Raw genomic sequence first — 22,497 nt, forward strand, 5'->3', positions numbered from 1 at the left:
TTTTGAGACAGGGTTTCGCTCTTGTCATCCCAACTGGAGTGCAATGGTGGCATGATCTCGGCTCACTGCAACCTCTGAGTCCCAAATTCAAGCAATTCTCCTGCCTCAGCCTCCTGAGTAGCTGAGATTACAGGCATGGACCACTATGCCCGGCCAATTTTTCTGTGTTTTTAGTAGAGATGGGGTTTCGCCGTGTTGGCCAGGCTAGTCTCGAACTCCTGATCTCAGGTGATCCGCCCGCACCGGCCTCCCAAAGTACTGGGATTACAGGCGTGAGCCACTGCGTCTGGCCATCAGCGTCTTATAATTTCTTTCCTAGTCTCTCTCTCTCTGTCACTTGGTTTCAAAATTGGTACTAGTATTGTTGGTTTTTTTAAATTTGTTTTTTTTTTTTAACCTATAAAAAATGGATCAGCCCTTACATGCTACCGTTATGCCAGATTTTTATCTGAAATTCTGTGACATTTGACTTCACAGTAGGGGTAGAGTTCAAATATGGAAACATAGTTATCCTCATTTTATTCCATATATTTTAAGTGCAGTTAGCTGCAGTAGACATATAATTCAACATGAAGGTGATATGTTGTTAGTGGTCAGTCAGAAACACCATATGTTGCATAACCATGACATATGGTGCCAGATTACTACCTTGAAAGGAAGGGTCGAGTAAAGCAGAGTGAAATAATGTGCTGAACAGCTTAATAGGTGGAAAACGCTGCTGCTACAGTTTTATTTTTAGGAAACACAGAGGTAGAAATGTCAGGGTCTAATGTGATTACCGTATCTTTCCACTTGATTTTACTAGGTGACTGACCTTGATGATGAAGTTGGATCTCCAGCAGAAGAGTTTAAAGCATTTGCAGCAGACACAGGGATGAACAGGAGCCAATCAGAGTACTGCAATGTGGGCACCAAGACATATCTGACCAATCACCCGGCTAAAAAGTTCGTTTTTGACTTCATGCGAGTCTTAATCATAGACAACCTCTGTCTCACCCCTGCCAGCAAGCAAACTCCACTAATTGATCTTTTGTTGGAGGTAAAGAAAAAGAAACGCATTTATATCTCTTTTGCATTACTTTTTAAATTAGAACATTGGTAACCAAGCAAGTTCTATGCCAAAGATTTCTAATTCCTCTTGTTTATGTGTAGGCAGAACATGTTATAGGCTGTGCAAAGTTCTTAATCCCACATGTGCTTTAGACCCTATCAATTTGTTCTTCTTTTCCTTCCCTCAAGGATGTCTCTGATTCAGTCCTTTATCATCCTTTCTCTAGGAGCTGGCAAACTTCTGTAAAAAGCCAAATAGTAAATATTTTAAGCTTGTGAGCCATACTGTCTCTGTCACAACTGTTCAGCTACGTTGTTGTAGCTAGAAAGCAGCCATGGACAGTACATAAGAGAATGAGCATGGCAGCGTTCTGATAAAACTTTATCTACAGGAACAGCACAGGCTGTATTTGGCCCACAGGCCATAGTGTGCCAGTCCCTTCCCTGGACATTAACAGTGCCTAGTGGCATTGTCTTCTTACCTTATAACTACCTACATCAATTTATCTTACCTATCATTGCCAGGTGTTACTGTTGTCAGTGTCCCGTGCAGCTTAAGACATGGTGCATTGTACAGAATAGGTGCCCAGGATCCACTTATTAAATTCTCCAAGGCAGCAAACTTCTAGGTTGCCTGCCTGCCCATTCTCCGGACAATTGATGTGAATCAACTGATGCATCAGAAAATGAGAGTAGCTCTAAGCCTTTAAGTGACCTTATTGCTGGCTCTAGAAATTAGCTATCCCAGAAAAGTATTAAAAAATGTTTACCTAGAAAAGCCTGAAGATATCACAGAGAGAAAATTTAATACCGTATAATTAGTTGCATATACATTAATGTTCTTTTGACCAATTCATGTAAATAAGGTCAAACAGTCCATGCCAGGGGCTCTGAAAATAATATGTTTTGTGAAAGAGTAGATCTGTGGAGAAGACTGCTTTTCTGTCTGAGGAACTTCCACTCTCTCTCTCAGCCGTTTGACGGCTGAACCTGAGATTTTTTTTTTTGTGCGCCCTCTAGTGGCTAGTACAGTTAACTTATAAATAGCAACCTGAAAACCACATGTTTATCTTATTCATGTGAAAATATCTCAATTTGGTCAATTTTTAAAAAATCACTAATGTAATTAGGGTACCAGTTATGCTAAGCATTTAACCAGGATGGCAATGTTTAATATTGGTTTCCTCACTAATGCATGTGGTAGAATTAAAAAGCAGGCCCAATGGAACTTCTCCCCTTTGGAAACTTTAAAAAGCTCTAAGAAGAGAGATGACCAGTACCTCACTGTATATGGTAAAAATGTGAAGCATTTTGTGAAAAAGTGAAATAGTTTATCAGAAAATAATAGGATAAAGGCCAGAAGAGAAGTGTGCAAGAAAGCATAACTGATCAAAAAAGGAAAATACATACATGAAAGATATGGAATGACTGGAAATATCCAGTGACAGCATTTTCAAGCTTCTGGAACCTGAATAGCTAATTAATTAACCATATATAAATTGTATAATTGCCCTTTATTTTTGTTTTCTATATTTTTTTAGTAGGAAAAATTTGATATATAATAACATGTATTAACCTTGAAGTAAGGTTCTCTTCGTTGTGGGCATGAATTTGCCCTACAGTAGAATAGTGCTTCATTATACAAGGGAGTAGAATTATAGTTCAGGGAAAAGCAGGGGGTGTCAGGATTGCAGTTTCCAGATAAATTATAAACTGCTTAGAGACCAACTTTCAAGTATTCCTTCATCTCTCACAACAGTTAGCACAGAGACTTGGTGTATTCTGTCAGTACAGTAAGTCCTCGCTTAATGTCATTGATAGGTTCTTGGTAGCTGCAGCTTTAAGCACAATGATGTGTAGCAAAACTAAATTTTTTTCCTCATCAACCTTACAATAAAACTATGTTGAAGGAAACGATGTTATTTGAAGACCTGCTGTACATTGTTTCGCTTAAAGTTGCAGTTGCCAGGAACCTGCCAATGACATCAAGTAAGGCTTACTGTATTTTTGAATCATTTAACTATTCATCCCTGGAAATTCCCAAACAGGAAGATAGGATACCATCTAATAAAAAACATAGAAATTTTCTTTTAAATATTTTGAGGATCTTTAATATACATATGCAGAATACATATACAAAAAATTTTTATATTAATGAAATATTAACATTCTATGTCTTCCAATGGTGTAACAATTAATTATAAACCTATGATTTTGAAAATTATGATTATGAAGTCTTTATCCATGAAGAGATTCAAGAAGAAAATTAGGTTGAGCATGGTGGCTCATGCCTGTAATCCCAACCCTTTCTTTCGGAGGTCAAAGCAGGAGGATTTCTTAAGGCCAGGAGTTCAAGACCAACCTGGGCAACAGGTGAAATCCCATCTTTACAAAAAAATTAGCCATAGCCAGTGTTGTGGTGCGTGCCTATATCCTACCTACTGGAGGCTAAGGTGGAAGGATCGCTTGAGCCCAGGAGTTCAAAGTTGCAGTGAGCCATGATTACACTACTGCATTCCAGTGCATTCCAGCCTAGGTGTCAGAGTGAGACCCTGTCTCAAAAAAAAAAAAAAGAGAGAGAGAGAGAATTATCTTATATATTTACCATTTACCTTTGTGAAGGAAGGGGCTTGAACATCTGAGTCCAGTAAACGTGAACCAGAGCATGTTCAGTCTTATGAGTGTTAGAATTTCATTTTAAAAGTATCTACTTACTTGATTATATCTACAAAAGAACATGTAAAATTATCCTCATTAGCAGTAAAATTCATTAGCATACAAATAGGAGATTCCCACTCATATAGACTGGCTTTAGTGTGACTGAGGCCAAATACAAGGGAAGTGGTGTGGTGTGGCAGAAAGCTAGAGCATAAGTTTGAGAGTAAGAAGTGCCTGGGTTTAAATTCTGGCCCTGTTGTTTATTGTATAAGCATGTTCATCTTCCCAAGCTAAATTCATTCTCTAGAGAATGATACTATTTACCATCCCTCTTACAAGATTACTGTGAGGGTTAAATATATGTACATCACCCAGCAAAAAGTATTTTGAGGAATTACATGTGTGCTGGATATACCTGTGTGACCTTGACCAAGTTCAATTATCTTCACATCTATACAATTTACATATCTGTAAAATGATATAAAAGTGGAACCTCTCTCTGAGAATTATTGTGAAAACTAAATAAGATTTAATACTCATAACACAGTGCCCAACACTTAAACATACTCAAAAAATTGACTAAGTGGCCTGTGTCGTCTTCTATAGGGGTGCCTGGAGACTCTTTTCCTAGTTCCTGTTTATCAGTAACCTCTGCTGTCACCACCGGACTTCTCCTGGAGAGCCAAATGAATTTGCTGCAAATAAATACTGTGGCAATGGGAAGAAAGTGCATATGAACAGTTCAAACAGATTTGTGTATATCTGGAGGTAAAGATAATGAAACCGAGAGGGTGCTGACTTGCAGTGTGTGTTAGTCCAACTTCACACTGCTAATAAAGATATACCCGAGACTGGGTAATTTTTAAAGGAAAGAGGTTTAATTGACTCATAATTCAGCATGGCTGGGGAGGCCTCAGGAAACTTACAATCATGGCAGAAGGGGAAGCGAACACGTCCATCTTCACATTGTGGCAGCAAGGAGAAGTGCAGAGTGAAGTGGGGTATACCCCTTATAAAACCATCAAGTCTCATGAGAATTCACTCAGTATCACAAGAACAGCATGAGAGTAACCACCCCCATGATTTAATTACCTTCCACTGTGTCCCTCCCATGACTTGTGGGGATTATGGGAGCTACAATTCAAGATGAGATTTGGGAGGGGATACGGCCAACACTTCTCTGACACCATAAGCACCTTGCTGTGGTCTGAGGAGTTCACTGGACTCTATTCCAACCATCTTCTGCAAGAGCTCCCCATAGTCATACATCAGAGTGAAACCCACCCTGAGGAACTACAGGGATACAAGCAAAAAACAATGGCCAAGTGGGCAAAGAGAGCACCACAGAATAACTCAGAGAGGAAAAATCAGTCAACAGGCAGACTACAGTCAGAATCAGGAGACTCAAAATCCTATCTTTAAAGCCTTCCAGCCCATTACAGAAACAGGACAGAATTCCAAAGGCTCGCCTTCCATAGTGACTGTGCTGTTTACCCATGGGCAGCAGACGTGTACAGGCTGTCTGGCCTGTGTGTGGGACACAAAGATTCTGGGTAGTATCCCCAAGACCTCGAAAAGGATTCTGATTGTTTAAAGATGGATATGTTGACTGGCTGCCTTCATTCTGGTTGTCTGGTGGGCCAACCAGTCTTATCTAAAAGAGTGATGAAGAGATTGTAGCCCACGCTCTGCAGATTTGTACTTGTGCTTTTAACTTTCATAAGGAGATTTCAGTAGAGTGGGGAGAGTATGATGTAACTGGTGAAGCCATGGGCTTTGGCTTCACAGAAACTGAGATTTGAATCCTAGACGTGACTTGACCAAGTGACTTACTCTCTCGAAGCCTCAGTTAACTTATTTCTAAAATCATTAGTATCTATTTCAAGGGTATTTTCCTGACTATATGAGATAATGTATATATATATAAGCCCTATATAAGCCCTGTGTCTGGCACAAAACAGTAGTCCAGTGAATTGTTTAAAAAGAAAAAACATCTCAGAGACAACAATGCATGCTTTCATAAAATGTTAAGTCCTTGAAAAGTTAGACTGCTATATATCTCAGCAAGAACATCAAACTAGGCCACTAGGACCAGTCACAAGTGTAAATTCTGGGTCCTCATCATGCGTGTAACAGTTTTATTGAGACAAATCAGAAAATTAAATACCTGTTGATGAGTAAGCCAGTCTTAAATCCTTCTGGAATAAGAAAGAATATTATTTTAATAAAAATAAATTACATTCACCAAGCACTTCTGTATGTTTAATAGTCCCTTTGTTTTACAGACTTCAAAACTTTTTCTAATTAAGATCTGATAAGCCCTACTCATTACTACTTATCTCATTAACCACCTTGAGTTGATTATGAGCCTGAAAGAGTAGCTTTCTTTTTTTGAGACAGGGTCTTGCTCTGTTGCATAGTCTGGAATACAGTGGCACAGTCATGGCTCACTGCATCCTTGACCTGCTGAGCTCAATCAATCCTCCCATCTCAGCCTCCCAAGTAGCTGTGACTACCGGCACACACCACCGTGCCAGACTTTTTGTTTTGTTTTGTTGGTAGAGAGAGGGTTTTGCCATGTTCCCCAGGCTGATCTTAAACTCATGGGCTCAAGTGATCCACCCACCTTAGCCTCCCAAAGTACTGGGATTATAGGCATGAGCCTCCATGCCCAGCCAGGATTACCATTTTTTTCAAAATGTTTATGTCCTCCTGTGACTGGAAAGCTTTATTCCTTACCAAATTATGATGACTCAAGCTATTGGATAAAATGGTATCTGATATAATTATAAGGAAAACCTCCTGTAACTGTCAGTCTGCTGTTAATCACTTAAAAGTCCTCACATCCTCTTCAGTTTATAGGGATAAGACACTCAATGTAGTATCAGCTTGAAAGGACTAGACAGGCCTTGGTCACAAGTCTCCTGCTCGCTATTGTATTAATCTGTTAACTACACAGGAAAATTTATCAAGATTAAAAACAACATGAGATGTTCTTCACTTTTTCCCAAATTAGTTTAATGACAAACCAAACTCCTAAGTACTGGTATTCTTTTAATTCTTACTAGACCCATATTTTGTCATTTTAAAACAAAATAAGTAGTCTTATGCAGAAGAAGGAGCAATTTTCCTTACAATTTTGGTTTAGCGGTTGGCTTTTGAGAACTTAGGTTAGTGTTCTTGTTCTCAATATAGAACTTTTATTCTAGCTACTTTCTTAAAACATTTAACAGGACCACCTTGAAAATCAGAATAGAAGGGAAAATAGAACAGCATTCTAAAAGCCCACCTTTGTAACATGGTCATAAATATAGTCCCGGATCTCCCTATTCAAGAATAAGTAGGTTCTTCTATTTCACTTGCAAAACCTCAATACTGTGCCTGAATCTAAAACATACAGACCTTTTTTTAAGAAAGGACGTTATGACATTTATTGAGTTGTTTAATATCCAACTCCTATCAAAAACCTGGCTGAAACTACTGGCATTTGAGGGTGACAAAAGGCTCTTTCCTACATCTCATCCCACTGTTCCCAGTTCCTTGCTGCTCACCGGATCAGATACTGGAAAGTTATGCACCTGGATTGTCGTACCCTAATTACAAGTAGAATTGTTGTCAGTAGACTACAGTTTAACTTTGTGCTCGACATTTTAACATAAGATAATTTTCAGAATCATCTTTGTACATTGTAAAACTTAGCAAAGATACCACCTATATAGGGTTGTTCACTGTCCTCACAAAAACCCACAGAGAACATTCCTCTCAGAACAATTTTAGGAAAATATATGTCTTTGCTGACCATCTATTGTGTTTTTCTTTCCTTCTTACTTTTTTTCATAAAAGGGTCTTGCTATATTGCACAGGCTTGACTCAAACTCAAGCAGTCCTCCCACCCCAGCCTCTCTAGTAGCTAGGACTGTAGGCACTTGTGACACTATGTGTTTCTTTTTATAGACAATAGAAAGCTTTGTAAACCATTGTTTTCTTGACACCTATGAAGCTCAGAAATTTGTGCTTAATTTTTTTTTGTTGCAAATATATTTCCCCTCCCTATTGACATGCCCTCTTAATTACTAGATTCTTGGGTTTTGTTTTTATTTTAATGGCTTTATAATTCATTTGTTATTTATTTTATCTGTATTTCATTATAAACTGCCATATCTCTTTTGGAAGTGAGGTGCGATAACAGTCAAATATTTATTATATTGCTAAAGTTTATATTGTTATAAACTGTTATAACAGTTTTTATATAACAATACTATATATATTGTTTATGTATTATTTGTTATATAATATAAACTGTAACCATATAATAAATATAATGTTTAGAATACTATGTTTTAAGAACTTGATTCAAAAGAAGATGACGTTTCACCTTTACTTTAAATTATTTTTAATTCTATAGTTAGAAAATATGTGAAAGTCCGTAAGCATGTATACCATCTCTCGTGGCATTTAAAAAAATTTTCAGTAGGATTTTTTAATCTTTTAATACATTAGGTAATGTAAATATGGTTGAGCTCATATTTTTGTTGTTGTTGGTTCTGTTTCTAATCCTAAATTTTCTTGATTAGGCTTCCCCTGAAAGGTCTACAAGAACTCAGCAAAAAGAATTTCAAACTTACATTTTGGATAGTGTGATGGACCATTTGCTTGCAGCTGATGTGTTATTAGGTAATTCTGTGTTTTATTTTATAAAATACCTATAATCACTTTCCTCTCTAAGCCCCAAGTAAAACTACTTTTTAATATCAGCTTTTTTCTTTCCTTTTTTGTCTGGCTTCTCATACTCAACATTATATTTGTGAGATTTGTCTTGTTGCATGTAGCAGGAGTCCATTGTTTTCATTAATATATAGTATTTCATCATGTGATTATATCAATTTGTCATTTTACTCTTGACAGACAAATGAAAGTTTTCATCTTGAGATAATTTTAACAGCTGCTATAAATATTCATGTTCATATGGACCACATATGTGTATAATACTTACACATATCTATTGACTATATACCTATGAGTGGAATTGTTGGGACATAGGTATATGTATGTTATCTTTTTAGTATGGCTTCCAAGACATAGAGTCAAAACACATTGAAATGTGTTTTTTCTGTATGTCTATATCTAATTACAATAAAAATATAAAACTTAATACATTTACAGTGAAGCCAACATTTGTGTATAAAACAAAGTAGAATTATAAGAGAAGGAAACATAATGGGTTAGTATACTATATATGCTACTTTTGAGTTTCTAGCAATAATACTAATCATATAACCTCTGTGCTATTAAATTACAATTTTTTTCCCAAAGTAAATTTGCCAGAAAATCTTTAGTATTGTCTTAACATGCAACTATGCACTCTCAAAGTCAAGTCACACTTTTGTACTTATCAGTTTAGAGCAGTCATACTACGCAAAGACACAACACAAATAATTTTGATTAATGGGGCAATTTAGCATTAAGTGAGAATAATAAAAATCAAATTCTGTGACATTAGGTGAGAATAATAAAATTTATTATTACCATTAGGTGAGAATAATAAAAATCAAACCTCCAGAATTTCTGTGGAGGAAAGGCTTAAAGCGGTCTCCAAACTTTTTGGCACTGGAGACCAGTTTCATGGAAGACAGTTTTTCCACAGACCAAGGGGGGAGGATTATGGTTTTGTGATGATTCAAGTATTACATTTATCATTTGATTATCAGAAGGATTGTGCAACCCTGGATCCCTTGCATGCACGGTTTATAATAGGGCTTGCCCTCCTATGAGAATCTAATGCCGTGGCTGATCTGACAGAAGGAGCTCCAGTGGTAATGCTTGCACACCTGCCTCATACCTGCTGTGTGGTCCAGTCCATGGCCTGGGAGTTGGGGACCCCTGGCTTAGAGGAAGCATTCTGGTTAGGAGGAGGAGCTAGGAGGATTAATCTGAAAGCAATATGTATATGCAAACACACTGAAAACACTCAGATAGCTTTAGAAAGAGAGCCAGTGGTAATGATGGAGGGGCTAAACACACCCCTCAACATTGATTATACTTTATTTTTCACAATTTTCCTGAAGCTCTTTTCTGTCTGTGTTACTTCACTGCTATTAGAGCTATACTCTAAAACAGTTTTGTTTTACAGTTTTACCCTTTATTACTTACACAAAATCAATTAAGAGCTAATAAACTGGCCCGTTTTCTCTCAAATGGAGAACACCTGTGACTGACAGTTTCTGTTGAGGAACTGCTTGTTTATCACAGACTCTCTTTAGGCAATAGGAGACTCCACAGGTAGTTTCAATCCATAACACTTTATCCTGCTGAAATTATTTATCCTGATTTCTGACCATTGAACGTCATTTTCTTCAAGTAGTACATAAAAGCTAGTAGTCATATTTCTACATGTTGTAGATACACTTATTTTTCCTTAGCCTTATTTTTTTGAGGATCTGGTCTTGTGTTGGTAGATATCAATTTTCTTAGACATTTTTTTCCTACTGGAATTTAGGGGAAGACGCATCTCTGCCTATTACCAGTGGAGGAAGCTACCAGGTATTGGTGAACAATGTGTTTTATTTCACACAGCGTGTGGTGGACAAGCTTTGGCAAGGCATGTTCAACAAAGAATCTAAACTTCTTATAGATTTTATAATTCAACTAATTGCACAGGTAATCCATTGTCACTATCAGTTGTAGAGTACATGTTCCTATTCAAAACTTTGCCTATGGTGTCAAAATTGTTGAAATGAAGTGTAACTGATAATGAATGTTAACATTTAATAAAAAGCTAAGCTTATTAAAAGTGAATGGAGACAGGCCAGGCACAGTGGCTCACACCCGTAGTATCAGCACTTTCGAAGGCCAAGGCGGGCGGATCACTTGAGGTCAGGAGTCAGAGACCAGCCTGGCCAACATGGTGAGACCCTGTCTCTACCAAAAATACAAAAATTTGCCAGGCACGTTGGTGTGTGCCTGTAATTCCAGCTACTTGGGAAACAGAGGCAGGAGAATCACTTGAACCTGGGAGGCGGAGGTTGCAGTGAGCCGAGATCACAGTACTGCACTCCAGCCTGGGTGACAGAGCGAGACTCTGTCTCAAAAAAAAAAAAAAAAACTGAATAGACATGCAGACTTTGAACCCCTCCCCTATTACCAATTGCCTGGTGCCAGTGTGTCCCTTGTAAAGTTGCCTAGGTGTTATTCTTTGCTACCCAGATAGATTTAAATACCTTAATACAGTTTGGTAGGTTTGTACTGCATACTGCATCCATGTGTAAAGGTTTACACAGCATAAAGAGTTGATATTAAAAGAATATTCTCTTATCAGTTACATCTTTACAAAGTTCCTTCTCTTGTAGTTTATATTCTCTTGAAGTTGTTATTTTTTGTGCATGTTCACAGTACTTTTAATTAAGGGTTTGGCCTGGTTTGGCACAATTGATTAATCTTATTTAATACTTAATGTAGAAAGTAGGAAATAATTATTACATGTTTTATTAGCATATGGTACACAGATGCATAGGCTCTCATGTCACCTAAGTCTTTTTAAAGGGATATATTTGTATTTAAGCCAAAGAGAAAATTCTCAAACGAGGGGATGAATTAGAATGTCAAAAAAAAAATGATTTTAGTAACATCTTAATTTTTTTCAGTACTTTTGAATAGTGATCATTTATCCTAACAAAATATATTTGTGAGGAGACTCCCCCTAGATGTCACTCACATCCTCATGTTCTCAGGGAGACTGCTCTGCCCACAGCAGCATTAGTGGCTCCCCTCCCTGGGAGCTCTTTTTTTATGTAGCCATCATATCATTCATTAAGTGGTATTGATGTGACTCATGGGTTCTGAAATCCATAATAGCAAGAGCTTTGTATCTTTTAACTTAGCACCTTCATACTTAGCATGGCATCTGGTATATAATAGACCTAATAAAAGTTCATGTGTGAATGATTAACAGGTGTTTTACTTTTGTCTATTGTACTAAAAACATATCTTTCATGTCTTCAGTCAAAGAGAAGATCACAGGGATTGTCACTGGATGCAGTGTATCACTGCCTCAATAGGACCATCTTGTACCAGTTCTCACGGGCACACAAAACTGTTCCTCAGCAAGTAGCTCTGCTTGATTCACTCAGGGTCCTCACTGTAAACAGAAACTTGATCCTGGGACCTGGGAACCATGACCAAGAATTCATTAGCTGTCTGGCCCACTGCTTGATCAATCTACATGCTGGAAGGTAAATCCTTTAGGTTCAGTTTGCCATGTTAAATTTGGCTTTGATGTTACTCCAACAAAATTCTTCATTTTTTTGATAGTAACATTTCTTTTACCCTTATTCTGTTTTATTTAAACCTTTATGCAAAAGGTAAAGGGCAAGTGTTGCATTTTGCAGTGAAATAATGGGTATATTTTTTCCTTTAACTTAGTTTTCTACACCTGTAAAATTTTCCATTATCACCATATGTCACTTATGTAAGGCAGTTTGCTTTTAAAGCAAACAAAATTATCTACCATTGAAGTCTGAGAGAAGTAAAAACTAAAGCTCAGTGCAGTGTTATGTGTTAAATGAGTAAAATTAGTATTTTCCAGTTGATTGCTTTGACAGATGTTTTATTAGAGTCTCCCGGGGCCAAGCCTTGAATTAAGGGGTGGTACAAAATGTAAGTAAGATAGACCCTGTGGCAGCCTTCTTGAGGGGAAACAGCTAAGCAAGACCAGTCAGCTTTGAGTGATCTGCTAGGAACAACCCAGTGCTTTGGAGGCACATAAGAGGGGCCCCTAACCTGAAAGAAATACCTGCTGAGCTGCAGCTTGAGACCTGGTTGGGGAGGACGAGAGAATGGAGACAACTGCTACTGGAAGAAAGAACAGTCTGTATGAATGCCCAGAGGGAAGAAAGAGTGGCACCTCAGGGGAACTGCAACTGTTTCACTACAGGAGCAGAGTAGTGAGATATAAGACTGGAGAGAGGACACAGGCATATTAGAAAAATGTTAGTTGAATGAACATTTTGTAATTGTTAAGTTAAAATATTCACAGTAATCAAAAGGCATATTAAATATTAAGGTAATAATCTTGATGCTATCGATTAGTCTAATTACATTTAGTCAAGTGGATTTATTTGATCACCTCTTAAAAATGGCATCTTCCTGGCAAACTAGAGCTCTATTCTGTGCATCTGCTGAGTAGACATTCAGTGTCTGCTGGTAATGGAAATGGAGTAATTCTTAGTTGCTGTAGTCTTCAGCTAATCATTTCCTTCATAAAGTTTAAACTGACTGGAATTTTTCAGCAACGTGGATGGATTTGGACTGGAAGCAGAAGCCCGCATGACCACATGGCACATTATGATCCCCTCTGACATTGAACCAGATGGTAGTTACAGCCAAGATATTAGTGAAGGTAATTGCCTCAACTTGGGATGTTTTTAAATTGTTGTGGTTGTTTTATCTCCAGTTTTTAAGACATAACCAACAAATTGGCTTCAGAAACTGCCAGCATTGATAGCAACTCTCCCAGTAGAGCAACCTATACATAGACAAAGAGTCCCCTCATGCCAGTAAGAGTAAAGCACGAACCAGTAATGTTGCTAAGCTCATCGTTTCTTAGTAACACTGTGAGATTTGGTGGTGGTATTAATATTTACGTTTGCTTAAGTATAAATACTACCTTGGAATTAACTGTAAAGAGAACTGCCCAATGGTAATGCTAGGCATATCACATCAGAGTAGGCAAATATTGCTTGAGACAGGTTATCAATAGAGCTATTTTTTATTCTTCTTTATACTCTCTCTCTCTCTTTTTTTTTTTTTTTTTTTTTAAATCTTGCTCAGTCACCCAGGCTGGAGTGCAGTGGCACAATTTCAGCTCACTACAACCTTTACCTTTCAGGTTCAAGTGATTCTCGTGTCTCAGCTTCCTGAGTTGCTGGGACTGCAGGCGAGCATCACCATGCCTGGCTAATTGTTTTTGTATTTTTAGTAGAGACAGGGTTTCACCATGTTGGCCAGACTGGTCTCAACCTCCTGACCTCAAGTGATCCACCAGCCTTGACCTCCCAAAGTGCTGGGATTACAGCTGTGAGCCCACTGTGCCCAGCCCCTCTCTTTTTTTTTTTTTTTTTTTTTTGAGACAGTCTCGCTCTGTAGCCCAGGCTGGAGTGCAGCGGCGCGATCTGGACCTCAGCTCACTGCAAGCTCTTTTTTCAATCTGGTTTTCCCACTGATCCTGTAAGCATTGCATATTGAAGTCTTTGTATGGATTGATTTCTTACTTCCACATGTTTAGTGATAAAGAGAAATCACTCTGGTAGTATTTTTCTCCCCAGAAATACTGTGCAATAGTTTTACATATGGTTTCATTGTCAGGAAGCCCAGCACTCGTTTTAATTTCATTCCTTCATTTAAACATGAATTTATTCTCTGTTCTTTCAGCAAAATGTTTTGAATCCTGAACACCAAGGATGTGGTTATTATTTTCACCCCCTGAGGAACTGGCATTGGTTCTCATAGCAAGGTCCTCACAATAGCAACATCAATATCATTTGGGAACTTGGTAGAAAAGCAGATTCTGTTGCCCTACTCTGACCTACTGAATCAGAAACCCTGGGGTGAGGGACTAGCAGAGCTTATTATCACAGGCCCTCAGGTGATTGCTGAGGGCTGACTGGTCTGGAGGAGGTGTCAGGCTTACAAACAAGGAATCCAAAGTAAGAATGAATTTCATAGTAAAAGTCTTCTCAAAATATTTCTTTTCTTGTGCAAGATATTCAAGAATACTAACTTAGTTTTGAACTCACCTTAAACATTCAGATCTAAAAATTACTTTTAAATGGGGATAAGTTTTAATCTAGAAAAGTTAGATAATTACATATATATAATTTCCAATTTTATAAATAAAATGTAGTTCTTTTTTATGAATATAAAGATATTTTTAATGTTTTCTAAATAGGCAGCCACAGTTTGAGTTGTCTAAATAACCTTTTCACTGGGCTAGATACAACATGAGCTTTTTTTTTTTTTAAACAATTAAATATTGTAGTCAAAATTCCTACATGTAAACATGAAGAAAAATAAAAACTAACTTTATGCCTTGTTTTGATCATTTGCTTGCTTGTTTGTTTGTTTGTTTACTAGGGCGTCAGCTTCTCATAAAAGCTGTCAACAGAGTTTGGACTGAACTGATACATAGTAAGAAACAAGTCTTAGAAGAGCTTTTCAAAGTAACTCTGCCTGTGAATGAAAGGGGCCACGTGGACATAGCTACAGCAAGGCCACTCATTGAAGAAGCTGCCCTGAAGTGCTGGCAGAATCATTTGGGTAAGGCCTATAGAGATATTATGACCAGGAGATTTACATTTGGCTGTCATATATGGGTATACTTTAAATATGTGATTACAGCATTCCCAAAAGGATACTATAAAGTTAGTAGAAATGAAAATCAATATAACAACCATTCTAGAATGATTATACTGAGATCTTACTTTTCTTTGAGTTTTTTTTTTATATCTGAGGTATGTTATACATTAGGCATTTTTGCATTCAGAATGTAATACATTGCTAGCAGCTCTAGTACGGTCACTGTCTTGGCTACAGGTCAACAATCCCTTAACTATAATTTAGAAATTCAAAAAGCTCTGTTTTTTCATTAATTTGGTGCCAAAACTGACTTTATAGCAGAACCTAACTTATCTTTCTTTGTCCTACTTGGTATGGGACTATTCATACATTTTGTTGCAGTAATATTGATGTATTAAATTATAGCTTTTTACCGTAGATTCTCTGGTGCCATTATATAATCCACAGTGTATAAGCTATATAACCTTTTAAAAATCCAAAACATTTCTAAGTTGCGAAGTATACCCAACACCAAAGATTTTAATTAGGTGATTATGAATTATTAATATAGAAACTCATAGTTACATGTGCATGTTATTACAGAGCTGTGAAGTTTCAACCAACTATAAGTTCAGGTAATACAGTAATTTGCAAGCAATCATCCTTAAGCAAGATTACCAATAAATAAATTTGTGATATCTGAATGTAATGTCTGCATCTGTAATATGTGCTGCTTTTGTTAACTACAGCGTTGTAGTTTATAACCACATATGAAAGTTTTAAAAGGAAGATTCATAAATACATGGAGAAATTATAAAATAATCTAATTTAATTTTTCATAGCCCATGAAAAGAAATGCATAAGTCGAGGAGAAGCTTTAGTGCCCACCACACAGTCCAAATTATCCCGTGTCAGCAGTGGCTTTGGTCTTTCCAAGTTAACAGGATCAAGAAGGAATCGAAAAGAAAGTGGTCTTAATAAACACAGTCTTTCCACCCAGGTACTTTTTTAGTTTCATTGATGATATTATTAGAAATTTATATTTCAAGGTTTAGTTGTAGTATTTTATATAATATACTTAACATGTACAAGCAGTTGATTGGAAATGAAACTTTCCTGTATTTTTGCTTTAGAATAAAGATAGAAGTAATCCAGACTATGGGAATTTCTCTTATTTTCTTATGATAAAAGTATTTATTAGTGCTATTTACTTATACACATTTTATAACTGGATATAAGATGAGATTTAGAGATTAATATATGGTCAGACTATGGATAATTTTCTCTCAATTTTCCCAGCTTTCAATAATGTTATTACTAATAATTATATAAATTTTAAGGCAATAGCCGAACAAGCCTTTTTAAATTTTTAGTCTTGTTGTATATACCTATGATTGATGGTTTTTTAAAAGCTCATCCGCCTCCAGCATTAACTTCTTCCTCCTACTTCCTTCACCATCCCAGAATCTAAGTGGCAGCTATGAAAAGGTCTGAGAGAAATAGTATGTGTCAGCCTTCTCATGCATCAGGTTTTCTAGGAAGCAAACTCTGAGATGGAGTTCAGTGTGCATAATGTATATTAGGGGGTGCCCTTGGAATCAATACCTGTGGAAGGGAGAAGAAAGCAGGATTGGATATAGGGAAAAGTCAGGCTGCTAGTGACAGCCTCAGCCAAACTAAGTGGAGCTTTGAGGACAGAATACCCTCTTAGAATTGACCTCCATTAAGCTGAAATGTGTGATTCTTCTCACCCCTAGATCATTGGATGTGGGGCACCCCATCTTCCTTCTGCAGCTAAGGCCATCCCTGAGGGTGTCGACAGCAGCCCAGAAACGTGGGCAGAAAGCCCTTCCTTGAAGGGGGTTGGGGGGTAGGAGAGCATGCAGATCTGTGTCCATCACACAAGCATGGAATTCATTCCGAATTTTTTGTTTTAGTTTTCTGTGTTGGTGCTTTTGGCAGAATTTTAACCAATTATTTAGCATTAATTTCAAGGGTAATTATTTTTTTCCAGAAATCCATGAAATATTAAGACTCTTTTTCCATCCATTGTTAGGAGATTTCACAGTGGATGTTTACTCACATTGCTGTTGTTCGCGACTTAGTAGATACACAATATAAAGAATATCAGGAGGTAAGGATTTATAATCATCATAATGGTTTGTTTTACATTTTTTGTATGTAAAAGGTCTCTGTTTGTCCTGGTATCTTTCTGCCCATTTTAAGGTACTTGCTGGACTGTATTCATCATCAGATGATGGTTTTAATTATTCCTGCCATCAGATACTTTGGCTACTGATTTTAGGATGGAAAATTTTAATCTTCTGTCAATCAACTGCATTTCAAAAAGCAACTAACTGAAAGTGAACCCAGCTGAATTCTGTTGACATTCACTACTGACATGTTACATGTCTTTGTTCCTAATAAAAATAAAAATGTAAGGATGAGCCTTCTTTTTCAGGCTTTTAACAAGGAGATTGTGAAAACATGCATCCAAGTCTCTGAGAAGTCTCTTAAAATTGTAAAAAATTACAAGATTAAATGAAATTATTTTTTACTACCCTACAAGTGGTTGGTGATTATGTCAGTGAAAAATAAATTTATTGAAATTCTCTTGGTAAATTCATAATTACTGAAAAGCTTATCTTAAATATTCTCAGATTAGCTGTTTTGGATCTATTAAAGTTTTCTGAATGGTTAACTGCTAATATTTTATGGATATCACGCTAGAGTCTTAGTTTCCCCAACCAAAGAACATATAAGTACTACTGTGATAGGTAAATTTTTAATTATTTACTCAGTAATCTTTACTGACAGTTATATTTTAGAAATCTTTATTTTTAGATTTAAATTGTGTATACTTACATTCCATGAATCGTTGGGCAAGTTATTTATCATTGTCTACTGTTGAAATGTTACATATTTGTCATTTGATAGATAAGAAGAACTTGTACTGTGACATAATTTCCTTTTAAGTAAAATGGTTTGCATCTATCCCAGTGGCCAGGAGAAAATGGTTTCTCTTTGATTTTTGTAAGAATGTCAAGTTTCCTCTTAGTGCTGCATGTTTACATTCTTCATCTAAAATCTTTGGAAATGTTTACCTAGTTCACCAGTAATCAAGCCTGTTGGCACTTTTTCTTCATCTGATTTCCTAGACTATACCCCGTGCATGTTGTGGTAGCTATTTTCCAGTTTGGTGTATCCTTAAATCCTAATAAATGTATTTATTAGCGCACATAGGGCTAACCATTTCAATATATTTTCATCGTAATATTACCATCTTTCCTGTGCCAGATAAACAGACTTCTTTCAACTCTCTGTTCCACTATATTGCACACTCTACCCTATACATGTCTGTCATTTACTTGATGCTTTAAGAAGTCCACCTTCTACAACAAACCCACTTACTTTAACGATAAACAAATGTAATTTTACTTTTATAGGGTTAACTGAAATGGTGTGGATTGTGTTTGTTTCCAAATAATAACTTGATTTTCAGTGACTTGTAGACTTGTTACTGTTACTCTTGCTTTTGCTTGAAAACCGACCTGGACTCTTTCCTGTCAGCGTCAGCAGAATGCCCTGAAGTACGTGACGGAAGAGTGGTGCCAGATTGAGTGCGAGCTGTTGCGGGAGCGGGGGCTGTGGGGCCCTCCCATCGGCTCCCACCTGGACAAGTGGATGCTGGAGATGACAGAAGGGCCCTGCAGGATGAGGAAAAAGATGGTGCGAAACGATATGTTTTATAACCATTACCCTTACGTGCCAGAAACTGAACAAGAGACAAATGTGGCGGTGAGTATGCAGAATTCAATGATCACAGTGGCTCTTTCAAGTTTTTATTTTCCTTTGTAAGCGTTTTTTCTCTATTAAGTCAATTACCTCAAATAGCTCATTTAAAAAATTCTACAAACTCCATTGAATTGATAACCTCAGAGTGGAGGTGGAGTGAAAAGATGCAACAGTGCAAGAAGGAGACATCATGATAAAGAGGTTTAGAGCAGAGACTCCAGAGCCAGACTGCCCATATTTAAGACCTGACTCCGCCGCTTTGTTATTACGGCTGGGTTACGGGTCATTAAACCTCTCCGGGTTTTCGTTTTGTTATGCCTGAATTCGAGCAAATAATAGTTCCACCTCATAGGACTATTAGGAGGATTAAGTTCATTAAAATTAGTTAAGCATTTAGAATAGTGTCTGGTCCAGAATAAGCACTATATATTAGAACACATGAATCTTCTAAGTAGCTCTGATCATATAAGGTGAGGCAGCTTGAATTGTTCCATTGCCTCTTGTTTTTCTCTGACGAACACCCTGGCTCCATTTATCTTGTACTGATTGATTTAACCTCAGTCCTGATGCTAATATAGATCTTAACATCAACCTAAGTGTCCATCAGCAGAGTAACAGATAAATAAAATATGCTGTGTATACATAATGGAATAGTATTCAGGCTTAAAAAATAAGGAAAGCCTGTTATTTGTAACAATGTATATGAACCTGGAGGACATTATGTTACATGAAATAAGCAAAGTGCAGAAGGACAAATACTACATGATCCATCTCACTTATATGGGGCATCTAAAACAATCAAACTCAGAAGCAAAGAATAGAATGAAGGTTTCCAGAGGCCGAGAAATGAGGGGAATAGGGAGATGTTGGTCAAAGGGTACAGTTTCAGATAAATGGGAGGAATACATTTTTTTGAGATCTATTACATTCCTAGTGACTATAATTGATAATAATGTATTGTACATTTCTAAATTGCTAAGAGAGTACATTTCAAATGTTCTTGGCACAAAAATTGTTAAGTATTTGAGGTGCTGAATATGTTAATTAGCTTGATTTAATCATTCAGACAATATACATATGACATCACTTTGTACACCATAAACAATTATAATTTGTCAATTAACAGTAAAATTTCTAAAATAATAATATATGTAGGTCTTAGCTCCTGCTGATGGTTACTAAAATTTAGGAAGATAGCTCCCTAAAGTCTGCTTTTCTCCAGCTATTCAATTCTGTCAAGAATGCCATACTTGATGCAGCTGTGCCTTAAAGCACTATAATTTCTAATTCTGGAGCACTGTAAAAAAGGTAATCCACCCATATTTTTGCAGCCTGTTGCTAGCACTTACTTTTATAAGAGCAAAGCAACAATATGATCTTTTAATTGTTAATCTTTTTCCCTAACAATCTATTAAGAATTTAAGGCATTAGCAGTTTGATAAAGTATTTCTTATTGAGTCAATGCTTAAATTGAATCCATTCAAGAATACTAAAATATAAATATGCTTTCCCAAATATATGACCAACTCACTGTTTAGATTTAACTAAGGCATATACTTTTGAATTATTTTACAATAACCATAATATTTTATCTACTCCTTTCCTTCCTTGTAATAATGTCATTTGTTTACAAAAGTGTATTTAAACTTCTATATCAAATAAAAACAAAGTACCCTATTAAGAGTTCACACCTACAGCTGTAGTATCATCAGCATTTTACCTAGGCAAAGGAATTCACCAGCCTGTGAAATCAAAACAGACACTGTCATAAATAAGTATGCACTAGATGGAACTTATTTATTTAACAGGTGGGTTACGTATTGGAAAATACAAGACAGTTGAGAAATGTTGGAGATACTTTCACCTAAAAGGAAAAAGCTGTCAGGAAGGAGAGACAGTTACGGAATATAGAATTCATTCTGCATAGTTCATGCACAAATCAAGGTCAAGATTAATCTGCTATGGTGTAATTTTCTGAAATAATTTTTATTTTGGTTTTAGTAGTTCACATCTTTTGTAAATTTGAAATGCCATTAAATGTCCACGGTATCTTTTGGAATATACATTCTGGCAGTGTAAAAAACAAATTTTCAAAAAGTTATAATATCTATTATCCCACTGAATTCTACCATCAAATCAAAAAAGAGGAGCTCATATTTACAGAGCACAATGAGCTGATCAAGCTTCTCCAATCCGAGGCCCACGGGTCACATATAGCCCAGGATGGCTTTGAATGCGACCCAACATAAATTCATACACTTTCTTAAAACATAATGAGACTTTTGCCAGGCACGGTGGCTCACACCGTGAGCCCAGCACTTTGGGAGGCCGAGGCAGGCAGATCACCTGAGGTCGGGAGTTCAAGACCATGCTGACCAACATGGAGAAACCCCATCTTTACTAAAGATAGAAAATTAGCCAGATGTGGTGGCGCATGCCTGTAATCCCAGCTACTCAGGAGGCTGAGACAGAATCGCTTGAACCCAGGAGGCAGAGGTTGTGGTGAGCTGAGATTGCACCATTGCTCTCCAGCCTGGGCAACAAGAGCAAAATTCCATCTAAAAAAAAAAAGAGAGAGAATTTTTTTTTTTAACGTCATCAGCTATTGTTAGTCTTAGTGTATTTTATGTGTGACCCAAGACAAGTTTTCTTCCAATATGGCCTAGGAAGCGAAAAGATTGGACACTCCTGAGCTAGATGCTTTACAGAGCAGTTTGAATGCATTTTGTTTCAGTCTCATAACAGCCCTCTGAAGTACAGTTAATATTGTTATCCCAGTTTTACAGATGAGAAAATGAAACCTAGAGTGGTTAAGGAACCCCTTCTAGGCTACAACTGCGAAGTAGTATAGTAAGGTAGGAGTATAGTTCAACAGTCCCTTAGTAGTTGAATCACTTTGAAGAAGAAAAGATTCTAATGTTTGCCCATTTTATGACATTATCCATTGATAGTGAATGTATTCTATATTAGGTTTTATCTCTCTAGTGTTAACAAACTGCCTAATACTTAATGAATATTGAGTGAATGAACTGCCAGCATTCTTGTCTTCCCTAAGTTATAGACTTTTTTCCTTTGCTTTCTCTTTAGCATTCTATAGAATTTTCCTAAATCTAAAACTTTTCCATTAAAATGGCCTTGAATGCAATTTTATGGGCCCTGTAGTTTATACAGTTTAGGAGAGGGCTTTATAAGAAAAGAGTAAAATTATGAATATAAAATTAGTAGGGCTTTGTTTCCAGGGTTTTGAAAGGGACTTATGCAAGTGAAGGCTACTAAAGTTTAAACTACCTTAACTTCATAGTAAATCCACCTCTGCCCTGATCTATATTAAAAAATATTGCCTCCCAGAGTTAGAGGTCAATCAGTTCTTTCCTTTAAACTTCCATGAATTTGTTGCCCTCCTTGCATGCATGTTTAATATAGTCAGTACTTTTTGTGATATGTTTGTGCCAACCTAAAGTTGCTTTTGAAGCCTCACCTGGTGCAAGGGCAAATGATTTGATCTTTTGCATTATTGATTAAAATAATTATTATTTATCAGTAACATTTCCATTTTTTGTCTGGTCACTTAAGCTGAAGAATACAATGGTGATTTAAAAATTAATTTCTTGTTTTAAGGTCTTTGATTTGTTAGAAATAAATCAGGTTTTTTTTTTTTTTTTTTTT

The 22,497-nt window shown here is 36.7% G+C and overlaps 1 protein-coding gene across 1 annotated transcript in view; it reads left to right on the plus strand.

Moving 5' to 3' along the window:
- WDFY3 (WD repeat and FYVE domain containing 3) overlaps positions 1-22,497 on the plus strand; it is a 267,982-nt gene that overhangs the window by 187,149 nt on the left and 58,336 nt on the right. The window contains 9 exon segments of the mRNA XM_017851638.1: positions 806-1,039; positions 8,283-8,382; positions 10,205-10,365; positions 11,707-11,936; positions 12,993-13,102; positions 14,836-15,018; positions 15,879-16,036; positions 17,093-17,170; positions 18,607-18,834. Coding sequence (XP_017707127.1) covers positions 806-1,039; positions 8,283-8,382; positions 10,205-10,365; positions 11,707-11,936; positions 12,993-13,102; positions 14,836-15,018; positions 15,879-16,036; positions 17,093-17,170; positions 18,607-18,834 — 1,482 coding nt within the window.

The sequence above is a fragment of the Rhinopithecus bieti genome, unplaced genomic scaffold, assembly GCF_001698545.2.
Source record: "Rhinopithecus bieti isolate Rb0 unplaced genomic scaffold, ASM169854v2 scaffold_33935, whole genome shotgun sequence".
Taxonomy (NCBI): Eukaryota; Metazoa; Chordata; class Mammalia; order Primates; family Cercopithecidae; genus Rhinopithecus; species Rhinopithecus bieti.